This window comes from Rana temporaria, chromosome 1 (genome assembly GCF_905171775.1).
Source record: "Rana temporaria chromosome 1, aRanTem1.1, whole genome shotgun sequence".
NCBI classification, from domain to species: domain Eukaryota; kingdom Metazoa; phylum Chordata; class Amphibia; order Anura; family Ranidae; genus Rana; species Rana temporaria.
Window position 1 is genome coordinate 64,890,294 of NC_053489.1, and position 13,833 is coordinate 64,904,126.

General features: G+C 42.6%; 1 protein-coding gene across 1 annotated transcript in view; it reads right to left on the reverse strand.

Moving 5' to 3' along the window:
• Positions 1–13,833, reverse strand: part of C6 (complement C6) — a 120,310-nt gene that overhangs the window by 13,507 nt on the left and 92,970 nt on the right. The window contains exons 16-17 of the mRNA XM_040338821.1: positions 10,596–10,686; positions 233–471 (exon numbers count right to left, since the gene is read on the reverse strand). Coding sequence (XP_040194755.1) covers positions 233–471; positions 10,596–10,686 — 330 coding nt within the window. The remainder of the gene's footprint in view (positions 1–232; positions 472–10,595; positions 10,687–13,833) is intronic.

Here is a 13,833-nt window from a genome sequence, read left to right on the forward strand (position 1 = left end):
TGTCCAAAAAAAGTGCGCTTGTAAGACCGCTGCGCAAATACGGTGTGACAAAAAGTATTGCGATGACCGCCATTTTATTCTCTAGGGTGTTAGAAAAAAATATATATAATGTTTGGGGGTTTTAAGTAATTTTCTAGCAGAAAAAACTGTTTTAGTCTTGCAAACACCAAATCTGAAAAACACCTAAGGTCTTTAAGTGGTTAAAGTTTGGAATTATATATCACAACTGTACCTGTACATCGCTCCCAGTCATAACAGAAGTCGTATCCACAAGCCTCCCTCTTTTTACTTTGGCTAGACAATGATATCCTGTCTCGCATCCAGTTTAGGTTGACATTGTTGCATGGTCCATTATCTATAATATGAAGCCTCTTTCTCCCCAGACACTTCTCAGCTAGGAAACGGCAACCTGGCATAGTGACTTCACTATCACTATCTTGATCGTAAAGGCAGAGATCTTCTGAGTAGTGTCTAGACAAAGAAAATTTGGGTTTAAGACTTTGTACACAATTACATTCAAACCTACAAGAGACATGTTATGTCCTGTTCCCGATTTACCCATTAAAAAAAAAAAAAAAAAATGGGTATCAAATGTTTCTTTAAATATCTTGTCCAACATAAATTCTTTAACATTTGGGAGTCTTTTATTCAAACCATACCAGATGACACCTAACAATCAATTAGACATGTGCACAACAAAAAAAAAAATTGTTTAGTTTCGTCTGGTTTCCGTAGATCCGTAAAGATTCGTAAGACGCACGTTTTCATATTCGGACTCGTTCGTATTTTTGTAACAGTTTTATTTTCGTTGATACTGAATGATTCGTAATTCTGCCTAATTTATTTTCTTTGATTCGAGATTTGAAATTTTGTTAGATAATAATTTTCAATTAATCGGTACACTAGTCGTAATTTAGTAATTGTTACCGTATTTTCCGGCGTATAAGACGACTTTCTAACCCCTTAAAATCTTCTTAAAAGTCGGGGATCGTCTTATACGCCGGTAACCTAACCTTACCTTATCCCAGAATCACGGCCGTACGATTTTTCAAAAGCCGCGCTTCCGACGTCTTCTGTTCCGTGATAGGCGGAAACACTCAGCTTCCCAGGAGGCACTGTGTTCAGTGTCCGCCTATCACGGAGGCCCTCTCGTCCTGTGTTTAGTGTCCGCCTATCACGGAGGCCCTCTTGTCCTCGTGCGAGAGGGCCTCCGTGATAGGCGAACACTGAACACAGTGCCTCCTGGGAAGCTGTGTTTCCGCCTATCACGGAACAGAAGACGTAGAAGGTGCGGCTTTTGAAAAATCGTACGGCCGCGATTCTGCATGTATTGGGATAAGGTAAGGGCACAGTCTGGCATGTAATGGGGCACAGTCTGGCATGTACTGGGGCACAGTCTGGCATGTACTGGGGCATAGTCTGGCATGTAATGGGGCACAGTCTGGCATGTAATGGGGCACAGTCTGGCATGTAGTGACAAGGTCTGGCATGTAATGGTGGCACCGTGAGGCGAGGCATGACTAGTAGGAAGGGGGTAGTCTTATACGGCGAGTATATCCCAAAACCAACATTTTGTCTGGAAAATTAGGGGGTCGTCTTATACGCCCTGTCGTCTTATACGCCGGAAAATATGGTACTTTTGTGAGATTGCCTTGTTTTGTTTTCGTTGATTCGTGTCTACTACCGTGCTTCGAATGGATTCGTACTTTCGTAAATACATCGCGGTCATTCGCAATCTCGTATTTTAGTTTTGTTTTCAACACACGGCTATAGCTTCCTACCGTGCTTCGAATGCATTCGTACTTTAGTGAATAGATCGGCGTCATTTGTAATGATTTGCAATCTTGTATTTTAGTTTTCAGCTATAGCCTCTGCCCCTGTACGCCATTTTGAGAGGGTGTACAGTGCACACACTGTCCCACAAAAATTAAAGGAAATAAAGGAAATGATAATCCTTGTTTAATTTCTAATAGGTCCTGTACTTACTCCCAGTCCACTCCCTCAGTCATGAGACCTGACTCAGTCTCCTCCTCAACTGAATCTAAAAAGATTCAGGAATGCATTGTGACTCAGACACAAAAGAGATAAGCCGATTGGCTAAGATAGTAAGTAAGAGACATCACTCACTACACTGCCAATTCGAAAGAACGATTCGAGAACCCAAATTTACGAACATACAAATTAAAATACAAACATACGAAATTACGAACATACACATTATAAGATACACTTTCTTACACTGTCCATTTAAAAGAACGATTCAAGAACGCGAACAAACAAAATTACGAACATACAAAAAAAAAAATTACGAACACGAATGAAATACGAACATACGAAATTACGAACACAGGATTGAAAATACAGAATGCAAATCATTCGGTATAGATGTCATTTTCGTTCTTTTACTGTTTTGGTGTTTCGTATTTTCGTAAGTTTGTCCATTCGTAAGTTCGTATTTTCGCATGTTCGTTATTTTGCTTATTCGTAATTTCGTAATTTTCGTATTTTGGTTCTTTCAGCTATTCGGATGTTCGAATTGATCCGAATGTACGAATACTAACAAATTTGTATGAAAATCTATTCGTTACGAACCGAATCGCACATGTCTACAATCAATAGCACAATGCTTTTGAAAGACCCAGTGGTATCAAACTAGACTAATAGCTAAAGACCCTCCAACTGAAATCCCACTCCCATATACCTTGTGGCTTGTTGAATGAGCCCCCCCCCCTCTTTTAAAATTGACAGACATAAAAATGTCCACCACCTATGCTCAGTGTTTAATACTAAGTCCTGGACTCTGTGTTATTAGTTTAATCACATGCTGTACTACTAAAGTGACTGTTGAACAATACTGCCTCTTCAGCCAAAGGTTGTGGCCACCCTTAGACCCCTTTCACACTGAGGGCGTATTGCAGGCGCTATAGCGTTAAAAATAGCGCATGCGATCCGCCCTTAAAAAGCCCAAGGGCTTTCACACTGGAACGTTGCGCTAGCAGGACGGTAAAAAAAGTCCTGCTAGCCGCATCTTTGGAGCGATGAAGGAGCGGTGTATACCGCTCCTCCACCGTTGCTGCCCATTGAAATCAATGGGACAGCGTGGCTATACTGCCCGCAATGCGCAGCTTCAGCAGCGTATCGCGGGCGGTTTTAACCCTTTCTCGGCCGCTAGCGGGGGTTAAATGCGCCCCACTATCGGGCGAAATGCGCCACAAATCCGCCCATAGCGTCGGTGGTAAAAATAGCAGCGTTTTATCGCTGACACTATGGGCAGCTCAGTGTGAAAGGGGTCTTAATGTTATATGCATTCTTGTTTAAAAAAAAATAAAATGTAAAAAAAATTAGGGGCATTTTTTTTAACAGACCTAGGAGTTTGAACAATCTTTACCTCAGATTGATACTTTTGAGATGTATGACATAGAAACAAAAATAATTTATTGGTGTTTAGGGTAATTCACTTAGCAGTAAAACATCCCTATTATTTTTTATTATTAAATGAATAATATCTGAAAGGTCATAGTATTATGACCCCCTGCCTAATACTATTTCTGATAACCTTCCAAGGACTAAAGTAGAACATTCATTATGTGACACATACAACAAGGACATAAAAAACCCTGATAGCCCCTCTTGACATAAAAACTGCTTACCAATTAGGAACCCTTGTGATGGCCTGGGTCCGCCTGATTTATGCTGCTTGTGCTCGCTCTTTCCTTCTTTTTTATCCCCCCACCCTTCCACGTACCTTCTTTCTTCCCAGTTTTTTGTTCTTCTTTTCATCTTTGCTTTCTTTTCCTTCTCTCTGATATTGACCGCTGGTTGACTCCAAGCTGACGCCACTTTATTGACCATTATAATTTTTCACTCTATGCCTTTATGGTGACTGTTTTTGTACGTCGTCAACCTGTATACACCCATGCTCAGGTTTAACAATTTCTCTGCTGTATATTTCAATATTTTATTATCTGAACCTTTGTCGGTACGCGGGGCTATGACACAATACTCTTCTGCTATACTATGGTGCTTGTTAATTTGTCAAAGTTAAAAAAAATAACGTAGCGGTCTCCCCGATCTCTAACAACCTGATGGTGACCCCCAGAGTCAGGGTGAGCTGACATTCCTCCTCAGGGTGCAGGTTACTAGGCATGGTGAGTGTAGTGCAAGATGGAAAGATGGGTGCCAGTCACTTTTAAAAATGAACAAAGAGAGTTCTTTTTTTCTTTTAAGAGGAACAGGGGAGAGAGGGTTAGAGCACAGGACACCCTTAGGCAAACATCAATACAGAAAAAGGGCCTTAAGGCCCCTTTCACATTGAGGCGGTTTTCATGCGGTACAGCGCTAAAAATAGCGCTGCTATACCGCATGAAAAAAACTGCCCTGTAGTGTTCAATGTGAAAGCCCGAAGGCTTTCACATTGAAGTGGTGCGCTAGCAGGAGCGCTCCAAAAGTCCTGCTAGCCACATCTTTACCGCGTTATAGGAGCGGTGTGTTCACCGCTCCTATACCGCGCCTTCCCATTGAAATCAATGGGAAAGCGCGGTATTAACCCTTTTTCGGCCGCTCCACGCCTCAATGTGAAAGAGGCTTTAAGCTGATTGCAGCGATCTGTATTTGTAGCGGCTGTCTCCTATAGCAACAACTTCACTCACAGTATCCCCCTGTAGTCACAGTCTCCCACTGGACTTCTTGGACTCTCAGCTACTTCCTGGATCCCTTGAGCTCAACTCACAGCTACCCACTGTATACTTCAAGCTTTACCAACGCTAGCTGCTGGGCTCCTGGACTCACAGCTACCTGCTGAATCCCTCAGGCTTGACTCACAGCTACCCCCTGTACTTATCTCCAAGCTTTGCTCACAGCTACCCACTGTATTCCTGGATGAGTCTCTACTGAAGCTTTCCCATTGTCTACGGCTAGTGAAGCGTCTGCTCTGCTACTTCTTCAGAACTCCATTCCTTCTGCACTTGCCTCCGGCAACAGGAGTGGTCGTCCCTCTGGCAACTGCTTCTCCTTTACCTACGGCAATGATCAGGCTCCCCTTAGGCCAAGCCTCTACACACGTGGTTAGTCCACAGGCTTCAGGCCTAACCCTCTGCTGCTGCTCCACACACATCCACCCGGGCTGAACCCCAATCACCTGACTTCTTCCAAATAAATACCTTATCCCAGCATGCAAAGCGGCCAAAGTAAACTCCTGCTAATTGGCTGAGACAACATATTTACTCATCACCTGAATTCACTGTAATCCATCATCCTAATGCCAAAGGCGGCAGTGCCACCTATTGACAGAAGAGAGAGAGGCTACAAATTAAACTCAAACTTAGGACAGAAACCAGTGGACCAAAGACTACAAATTAGCTAGGCTAGTTACCACCTAGCACAACTAGATTTACTGGCAACCCTGTTTAGGACAAGGGTGCTACAAAAAAAATATTTAAAAGAAAAAAAAAAACCTGATTGCACATTTAACCATTAACTGTTTGCCAACCAGCTGCCGGCTCTGCTGGGCGAGATCACGTAGATATACGTCATCTCGCCGTTCAGCCAATAGGGGTGCACGCGCGCCGCCAGAGGCACACACGTACCCCCTGCTCGCCACTGACGCCGAAGTGCGTGCCCAGCAGGTGCGATTACCGCCGGGCACCCGCGATCGCTCATTACAGAGCGAGAACCGGGAGCTGTGTGTGTGTAAACACACAGCTCCCAGTCCTGTCAGGGGGAGAAATTACTTATCATCTGTTCATACAATGCATGAACAGCGATCTGTCATTTCCCCATGTCAGTCCCACCCCCCTTCAGTTAGAACATACCCAGGGAACATAATTAACCCCTTCCTCGTCCCCTAACACAAAACACAATTAACCCCTTGATAGCACCCTAGTATCAACCCCTTCCCTGCCAGTGGCATTTTTATAGTAATCAATGCATTTTTATAGCACTGATCGTTTTTTTCAAAATTGTCGCTCTATTTTTGTTTATAGCACAAAAACTAAAAACCGCAGAGGTGATCAAATACCACCAAAAGAAAGTTCTATTTGTGGGGAAAAAAAGGACTAGAATTTTGTTTGGGAGCCACGTCGCACGACCACACAATTGTCAGTTAAAGCGATGCAGTGCCGAATCGCAAAAAGTGGCCCGGACATTGACCAGCAATATGATCCGGGGCTTAAGTGGTTAAACTCTGGTCAACTTGCAAAAAATGGTGTAGGGGTGCCCCCATCCTTTTTATATTTAGTATACAATGCTAATTTATTTATCATCATGTACAGTGGTATTTGCTGGTCCTGTACTTCTCACGTAGTTCCATACAGACGGACGGAATTTCCATCGGGAAAAAAGAGAACGTGTTCTCTTTCTAAGTCGTTCGGAATTTCCAAAGAAAAAACTTTGATGGGGCACACACGGTCGGAATATCTGTCTGACTTTTTCCATTGGAAATTCCGATCGTGTGTACGCGGCATTAGCTTCACACTAAAAAGATCACAACCACACAATGCACACAGGGGTTAGAGGCAAAGAGGCTAAAAAAGACCTTTTGCTCACTCAGTACACTTCCATCTCATGAATGAAATGTCAGTTCTAGGTGTATGGCCACAGAGTGGATGATGAATTATAAGTATACAGCACACCGTTCCACCAACTGCACAAGAGCAGCAACATTTAGAACCCAGATAGATTTCTCTGGCAGGCAGGGCAGCAATCTGGAACATTTTCTTCTACACAGAAACAAGTTACTGATGGCCATGTGCCACACCTGGCAGCCTGTTGTCCTAGGTTATGACCTACATTGGCTATGCAGGAATCCTGTTCTCTATCCATTAGACATGTGCATTCGTTTTCGTCCGAATGCATTTTTGTCCGAATTTCAGGTATTTTTGTTATCGTTTTAACAAACGATAACGAAAGCACAGAAGATGAAAAACGAAAGATCCGACATAAACAAATGCTTTATTTTCTTTTTTGTTGCAGTCGAATGAGCCTAACCGTAACTCTATTAGTCCAAGTATATTATTCATAGAGAGAAAAGATTTGACATTATAGAGACATGAAGAAGATTTGACATAGAGAGAAAAGATTTGACATAGAGAGAAAAGATTCGACATAGAGAGACATGAAGATTCGACATAGAGGGACATGAAGATTTGACATAGAGAGACATGAAGATTCGACATAGAGAGACATGAAGATTCGACATAGAGAGACATGAAGATTCGGCATAGAGAGACATGAAGATTCGACATAGAGAGACAGTTTCGTTGCAAAATATTTTAGTGTGCACATGTCTACTATCCATTGCTGCAAAGTAAATGGCAAAGGGTCCAGACTTTTTTTTTGATCGAATCAGCATTTTTCTTAATATTTCAAATAGATTGAATCTTCTTTTTTTTTTTTCTCTATTTGGAAGTATTCTTCACAATGCGTTTTGGAGGATACCGGAGTTTAGTAAAGTTTGTGTTCTTGTGGGCTTTTCTAAAGCGGAAAGGTGCAATGGACAACGGGCTACAGAATCACCAGAGTGAAACATTGAAGTCTCGGGTTCATATATTTAGCCGTCACTGCCATATGTATTTCATGACATAATGTTCCATTATGATGGTATTTCACAAGTTAAAATATTCCAGGCAAGTTGTCATTATGGACAGAAAACATACCTGAAAAAAAAAAAAAAAATTCTGCTCATGCTGGCTTTCTAAATTCTAAGTTGTAGCTAAGAAACTTAAGCCTCGTACACACGACTGAGGAACTCGACGGGCGAAACACATCGTTTTCCTCGTCGAGTTCCTTGTTAGGCTGTCGAGGTTCTTGGCGAGCCAATTTTCTCCATTCCCGTCGAGGAAATAGAGAACATGCTCTTATTTTGGCTCGACGAGATCCTCTACAGTTTCCTCGTCGAAAAGTGTACACACGATCGGTTTCCTCGGCAAAAAAAAAGAAACAGCAAGTTTCTTGCTGGTTTTTGCCGAGAAACTTGGTCGTGTGTACGAGGCCTGAGAAAAGTGAACCTTTTCATTCCACAAACATGTGAACATAGTGGCATCTTCATAATCTGCTTCATCAGGTGTTTCAAATGCAGCCCTGCTTTCACCAAACCATCAGTCTGAAAATGCTTAAAAGCCCTCATTGTCCATCTGCCATTCGTGCCATAACTTCAGAGCCTTATGCCGTAAACGACGGCTACTGCGTGCATGCGCAGGAGTGATGTCATTGTGACTCTGGCCAGTCACAGAGCCGAGAACCCAGATAAGCAAGATGGGTGAAGATGGGAGCGTCTGCAGCTCTGACATCTTGGCACTGGAAGAGCTTCATTTTAAGGTAAGTTTAACATAATGTGCTAGTATGCGATGCACACTTAGCACATTATGACATTACTTTGCAAGTTAAAAAAAAAAAACCTCCAGCAGTTTACAACCGCTTTAAGCATTTGGAGGTTTAAATTATATATAGGGGTTGATTTATTAAAGGCAAATAGACTGTGCACTTGATAAAGTGCAATTGCACACTGCAAGAGCAGTTGCTCCAGAGCTTAGTAAATGAGAAGATGCTCTGCTGACTGCCATCATCCAATCACGTGCCAGCAAACATGCTGTATTTTTTTTATTTTCCTTGCATGCCATTGGGTATTCTTTGCAAAGTGAAGCTTTACCTTATTTAGTAAGCGCTGGAGCAACTGCACTTGCAGAGTGCAAATGTACTTTGTGAAGTGCACCGTCTTTTTGCCTTTAGTAAATCAACCCCTATATACTGCAATTAAATTTGACAGATGGTCTTATTTTTAATGTTTACAATCTAATATAAATTGAATTGTATTCAATTAAAAGCTATATATTTTGTACAACTATTTGTATTGTTTTGTTTTACCTTTCAAGTCCAGACTTTTTTTTTTAACCACTTGCTTACTGGGCACTTAAGCTCCCCTCCTGCCCAGACCAATTTTTAGCTTTCAGCGGTGATGCACTTTGAATGACAATTGAGCGGTCATACAACACTGTACCCAAATTTATTTTTTATCATTTTGTTCCCACAAATAGAGCTTTCTTTTGGTGGTATTCGATCATCTCTGTGGTTTTTATTTTTTGTTAAAAAAAATAAAAAAATTTAAATGATATTTTTTTATATTTTGTTATATTTTGCAAACAGGTAATTTTTCTCCTTCATTGGTGTATGCTGATGAGGCTGCACTGATAGGCACCGATGGGCTGCACTGATAGGCAGCGATAAGGCGGCACTGGTGGGCACTGATAGGCGGCACTGAAGGGCATTAATAGGTGGCACTGGTATGCACTGAGAAGTGGCACTAATAGGTGGCACTGATAGCTGGCAGTGATGGGCACTGATGGGTGGCAGTGATGGGCACTGATGGGTGTCAATAATGGGCACTGATGGGTGTCAATAATGGGCACTGAGGGGCAGCACTGATGAGGCCCTGATTCGCACCAATGTTGGTGGGCATTGGTGGCACTGGCAGGGGGTTTAGATTGGCACACATGAGGCAGATGTGCCTTCTTCCTTTTCGGGACCGATGTCCCTTGCACCTAAGCCGGTTATCGTCTTTTTTTTCTCCTCACGCTGTCGGCGTGAGGAGAAAAAGAATACGATTACCGAGCTTTGTTTGCATCACGTGATCAGCGGTCATTGTCTAAAAGCTGATCACGTGGTACTTGGATCTGTGATCACTCGAGTCTCAGTGAGGAGCGCGCAAAGGGGAGGACGTCTATTGACGATCTGCCGGCAAAGCAGGTCCGCGCTGTAGCCATCATTCGGCTATAGCGTAGACGGGAAGTGGTTTAAAAGTCCCTACAAACATTAATAGTTTTTATGTAAACACTGATGAATTCTAATTTATACCTTCTTGTCCCTGTTATAGGACTAAATACAAACAACTGACCATTGAACATTCATGATTACATGAGTGCTGGCACATCGAAATGCCTGAGTGTGGTCATATAATGTCCGGCCACCCTCTTGTGTGTATGGGGACCTTGAGAAAGTTCTGATCACCTAATGGCTTACTACAAGGACCAGACCATTAGATATATGGTATGTACTGTATATAAATATATATATATATAAATAAAAGGATATGCTGTAAGATATACCCTGTTTCCCCGAAAATAAGACCTACCCCGAAAATAAGACCTAGCGTTATTTTCCAGGAGGGTTGCAATATAAGCCCTACCCCGAAAATAAGACCTAGTTTAAAATGCTTTTAAAATCCTATAATCCTACAGTATTACATAATGTACAATGTGTGTGTTTCTGTAATATAAATGCGGCCAAGAGAGCTCCGGCGGGTTACAGAAGTGTAGAGCGACGCTATAAAGAAGGTTTTTGGCACAATTATATTACAGAAACACACACATTGTACATTATATAATACTGTAATAGAGTGGATTATAAGATTTTACAAGCATTTTAACTCAGTTCACACTGGGGATTCCTGACAGGCAGGGAGGGAGAGGGGAGAGAGAAGACAGCACATTACATGGTAAGACCCACCCCGAAAATAAGCCCTACTGTGCCTTTTGTTGCCAAAATGAATATAAGACCCGGGCTTATTTTCGGGGAAACACGGTAGCAGAGATTGAACACATTACCTACAATCCTCTTCTGGGGACATGCAGACACATTCAGAACCAACTTTCTTTTGACCTGGTTTACAGTTGTCTTGATTCACCTTTGGCAGCTCTGAATAAAACAATACACATTAACATTGCTAGTAAGACTGACACATAACATGCTCAAGATTGTCCTAAAAGGGGAATTCTGGCTTACCATTTTACGATACCATAACCGTGCCTGAACTGTGATTTTGTAGCATGCGCTTTGCTATAGTAAACTGGTCACAAATCTGGGCAATTCAAATTACAAATATGTTTAAATAAATTAAATTTGATCAAATGAAATATGATTAAATGTACATGTAGTGCTCACCCCCCATAAAGCCGATGATTTGTCCCAGATTCTTTTTCCAGTATGTACTACAGCAGCCAGACACTCAGCAACGGCCACTCTTCTGGCTCAGTGAATAGTCTAGGACTTGTCTTTTTTAAAGTTTATTTTTGGATAATTTCGATGGGGCACAGGGAGCTGTGGGATACTCCAGAACGCTGAAACACAGTGTTAGGACATTCTTCTTTCTACAACTACTTTTCAGAACAGCCACTTTAGCAATTGCTCTGGGAAAATACAGCACTGGGACACCATAAGCAGTGTTCCAGGACAGGCAAGCCTTAGGCCTCGTACACACGACCGAGAAACTCGACGGGCGAAACACATCGAGTTTCTCGTCGAGTTCCTTGTTAGGCTTGTCGAGGAACTCGACAAGCTTGCTTTGCGTACACACAGTCAAGCCAAAATCTCCTCGTTCTCCAACGCGGTGACATACAACACATACAACGGCAGGGGAAGTTCGATTCCACTGGCTAAACTCTTGGGGCTGCTTTTGCTAATTTCATGTGTTTGCGTGTTAGATAAAAGTTTGGTAAGAGACATTTGCACTTTTCAGTCTGTTACAGCGTGAAAAATGTGTTATCTCCATTACAAATGCTACTTTTACTCCCGCCTCATACTTTAATCTGAGCAAGCGCGGGTTTCTTAGCATACAGACGTCCGAGTTTCTCGTTGAAGACCAGCCCAACCAGAAACTCGACGAGCCAAATCAGACTCCCGTCGAGAAAATAGAGAACTTGCTCTCTTTTTGTGATTATGTACACACGACCGGTTTCCTCGGAAAAAAAATATCTCCCAGCAAGGTTGATGCTGAGAAACTCGGTCGTGTGTACGTGGCCTTCTCGGCAAAAACCAGCAAGAAACTTGCTCGGAGATATTTTTTTGCCGAGGAAACATTGTGTGTACATTTTCGTTGAGGAAACTGTCGTGAAACTCGACGAGCCAAAAAGAGAGCAAGTTCTCTATTTCCTCGACGGAAATGGAGAAACTTGCCTTGTCGAGTTCCTCGACAGCCTAACAAGGAACTCGACGAGGAAAAAGATGTGTTTCGCCCGTCGAGTTCCTCGGTTGTGTGTACGAGGCTTTAGTATTAGCACACCAGGAGCTAAGAGAAGCCACAGTCTCCCAGATCCTGCACTCAGGTCTGTGCTCACATGTTCTTGACAACTTGGATTCCTCCCTCCAGTGTCAGACAGACATGTCCTTAGTTTAATTTCCAGACCAGATCCCTGGTGAACTCCCCTACTAGCTGCAAAGGATTCTAGCAGTATAGGCCCCCAGCTTTGTCACAGCTGGAACCTGGATGAAAGCAGGTAGAATATGTAGCTGGGCCACCCAGAAGGGCAGCAGCCTGTCAGGCTGGGAAATTCTTCTCCTGGACAAGAACAGGACAGTTCTAGGCTTTCTGTTAATTATGCTCACTCCCAGCCACCATCTGGGCACCCTCTCCCAGGGATTGGCGAGATGACATAAATATTCAGCTGCTGATTTTCTTCATCCAGTCCACTAATTTCTAGAACTATGCAGAAGACAGGGGGAAGTAGTCACATCCACAACCAGTGAAACCCAGAGCAGATAGGAGCAATCACACACTGCTCCACTGAGTACAGAAGAGGAAAATAACAAAATTTACATAAACAATCTAGCAACCTATTGTGGAGGGTGCTGTAAAAAGAAAAAGTAGATCCAGCAATAAAGGCACTATCTTGACTTTTCCTCTAAAATTCTTGCCTTCTCATACCTTCCAAGTATCTTGGTCAAGGATGCTGTCTTTAAAAATAGGACCAATAAAAAGTTAATAGATGCAGAAGCAAGATGGAATGATAGAAGCAAGGGGGTGACAAAACTCAACTTTTACTAGAAAGGTGAAGATTTGCATTTTAATTATTTTGACAGCCTGTATCTTTGGACCCATTGATCATTTTGACATGTGGTTATCATTGAAGGGAATCTCTGCCTATGCATTTTCCATAAATGTTCAGTTTGAATTTCCCAGGTTTATGACTGCTTTACATTATAATTTTGTAATGTTACTGAGTTTATTAAACTCTGCTAAACTCTGTGGACCAGATCCACGTAGTGCGTCGTAATTTTAGGCAGGCGTAGCGTATCGTAGTTACGCTACGCCGCCGCTACTTTGAGAGGCAAGTGCTGTATTCACAAAGCACTTGCCTCTAAAGTTACGGCGGCGTAGCGTAAATCTCCCGGCGTAAGGGCGCGGAATTCAAATGATGAACAGGGGGGCGTGTTTTATGTAAAATAAGCTTGACCCCACATAAATGACGCTTTTTTCGTACGGCGCATGCACGTGCATGCTCAGTATCACATCGAATTTTCGAATTAAATTACGCCCGCTCAATGCCTAGACGACGTGAACCTAATTTACGCAAAGCCCTATTCACAAACAATTTACGCAAACGACGTAAACGACAGAAAATTTGACGCTGGCCCGACGTCCATACTTAACATTGCGTACGCTTAATAGAGCAGGGGTAACATTACGCCGAAAAAAGCCTTACGTAAACGACGTAAAAAAATGCGCCGGGCGGACGTACGTTTGTGGATTGGCATATCTAGCTAATTTGCATACTCGACGCGAAAATCAACGGAAGCGCCACCTAGCGGCCAGCGTAAATATGCACCTTAGATCCAACTGCGTACTAAGACGTACGTCAGTCGGATCTAGCCCAGTTTCAGGCGTATCTTGTTTTGTGATTTTAGCTGAAAATGGCAAATGTAAAAATCCATATGCAATATTTCCTATCGGCTTGACTGGAAATAATAAAGGCCAGACATGCCTTGGATGCACAGTTTAGAGAGAGGGCACTAGAGCGGAGTAAAGCCTCGTACACACGATAGGTTAACCAGAGGACAACGGTCTGA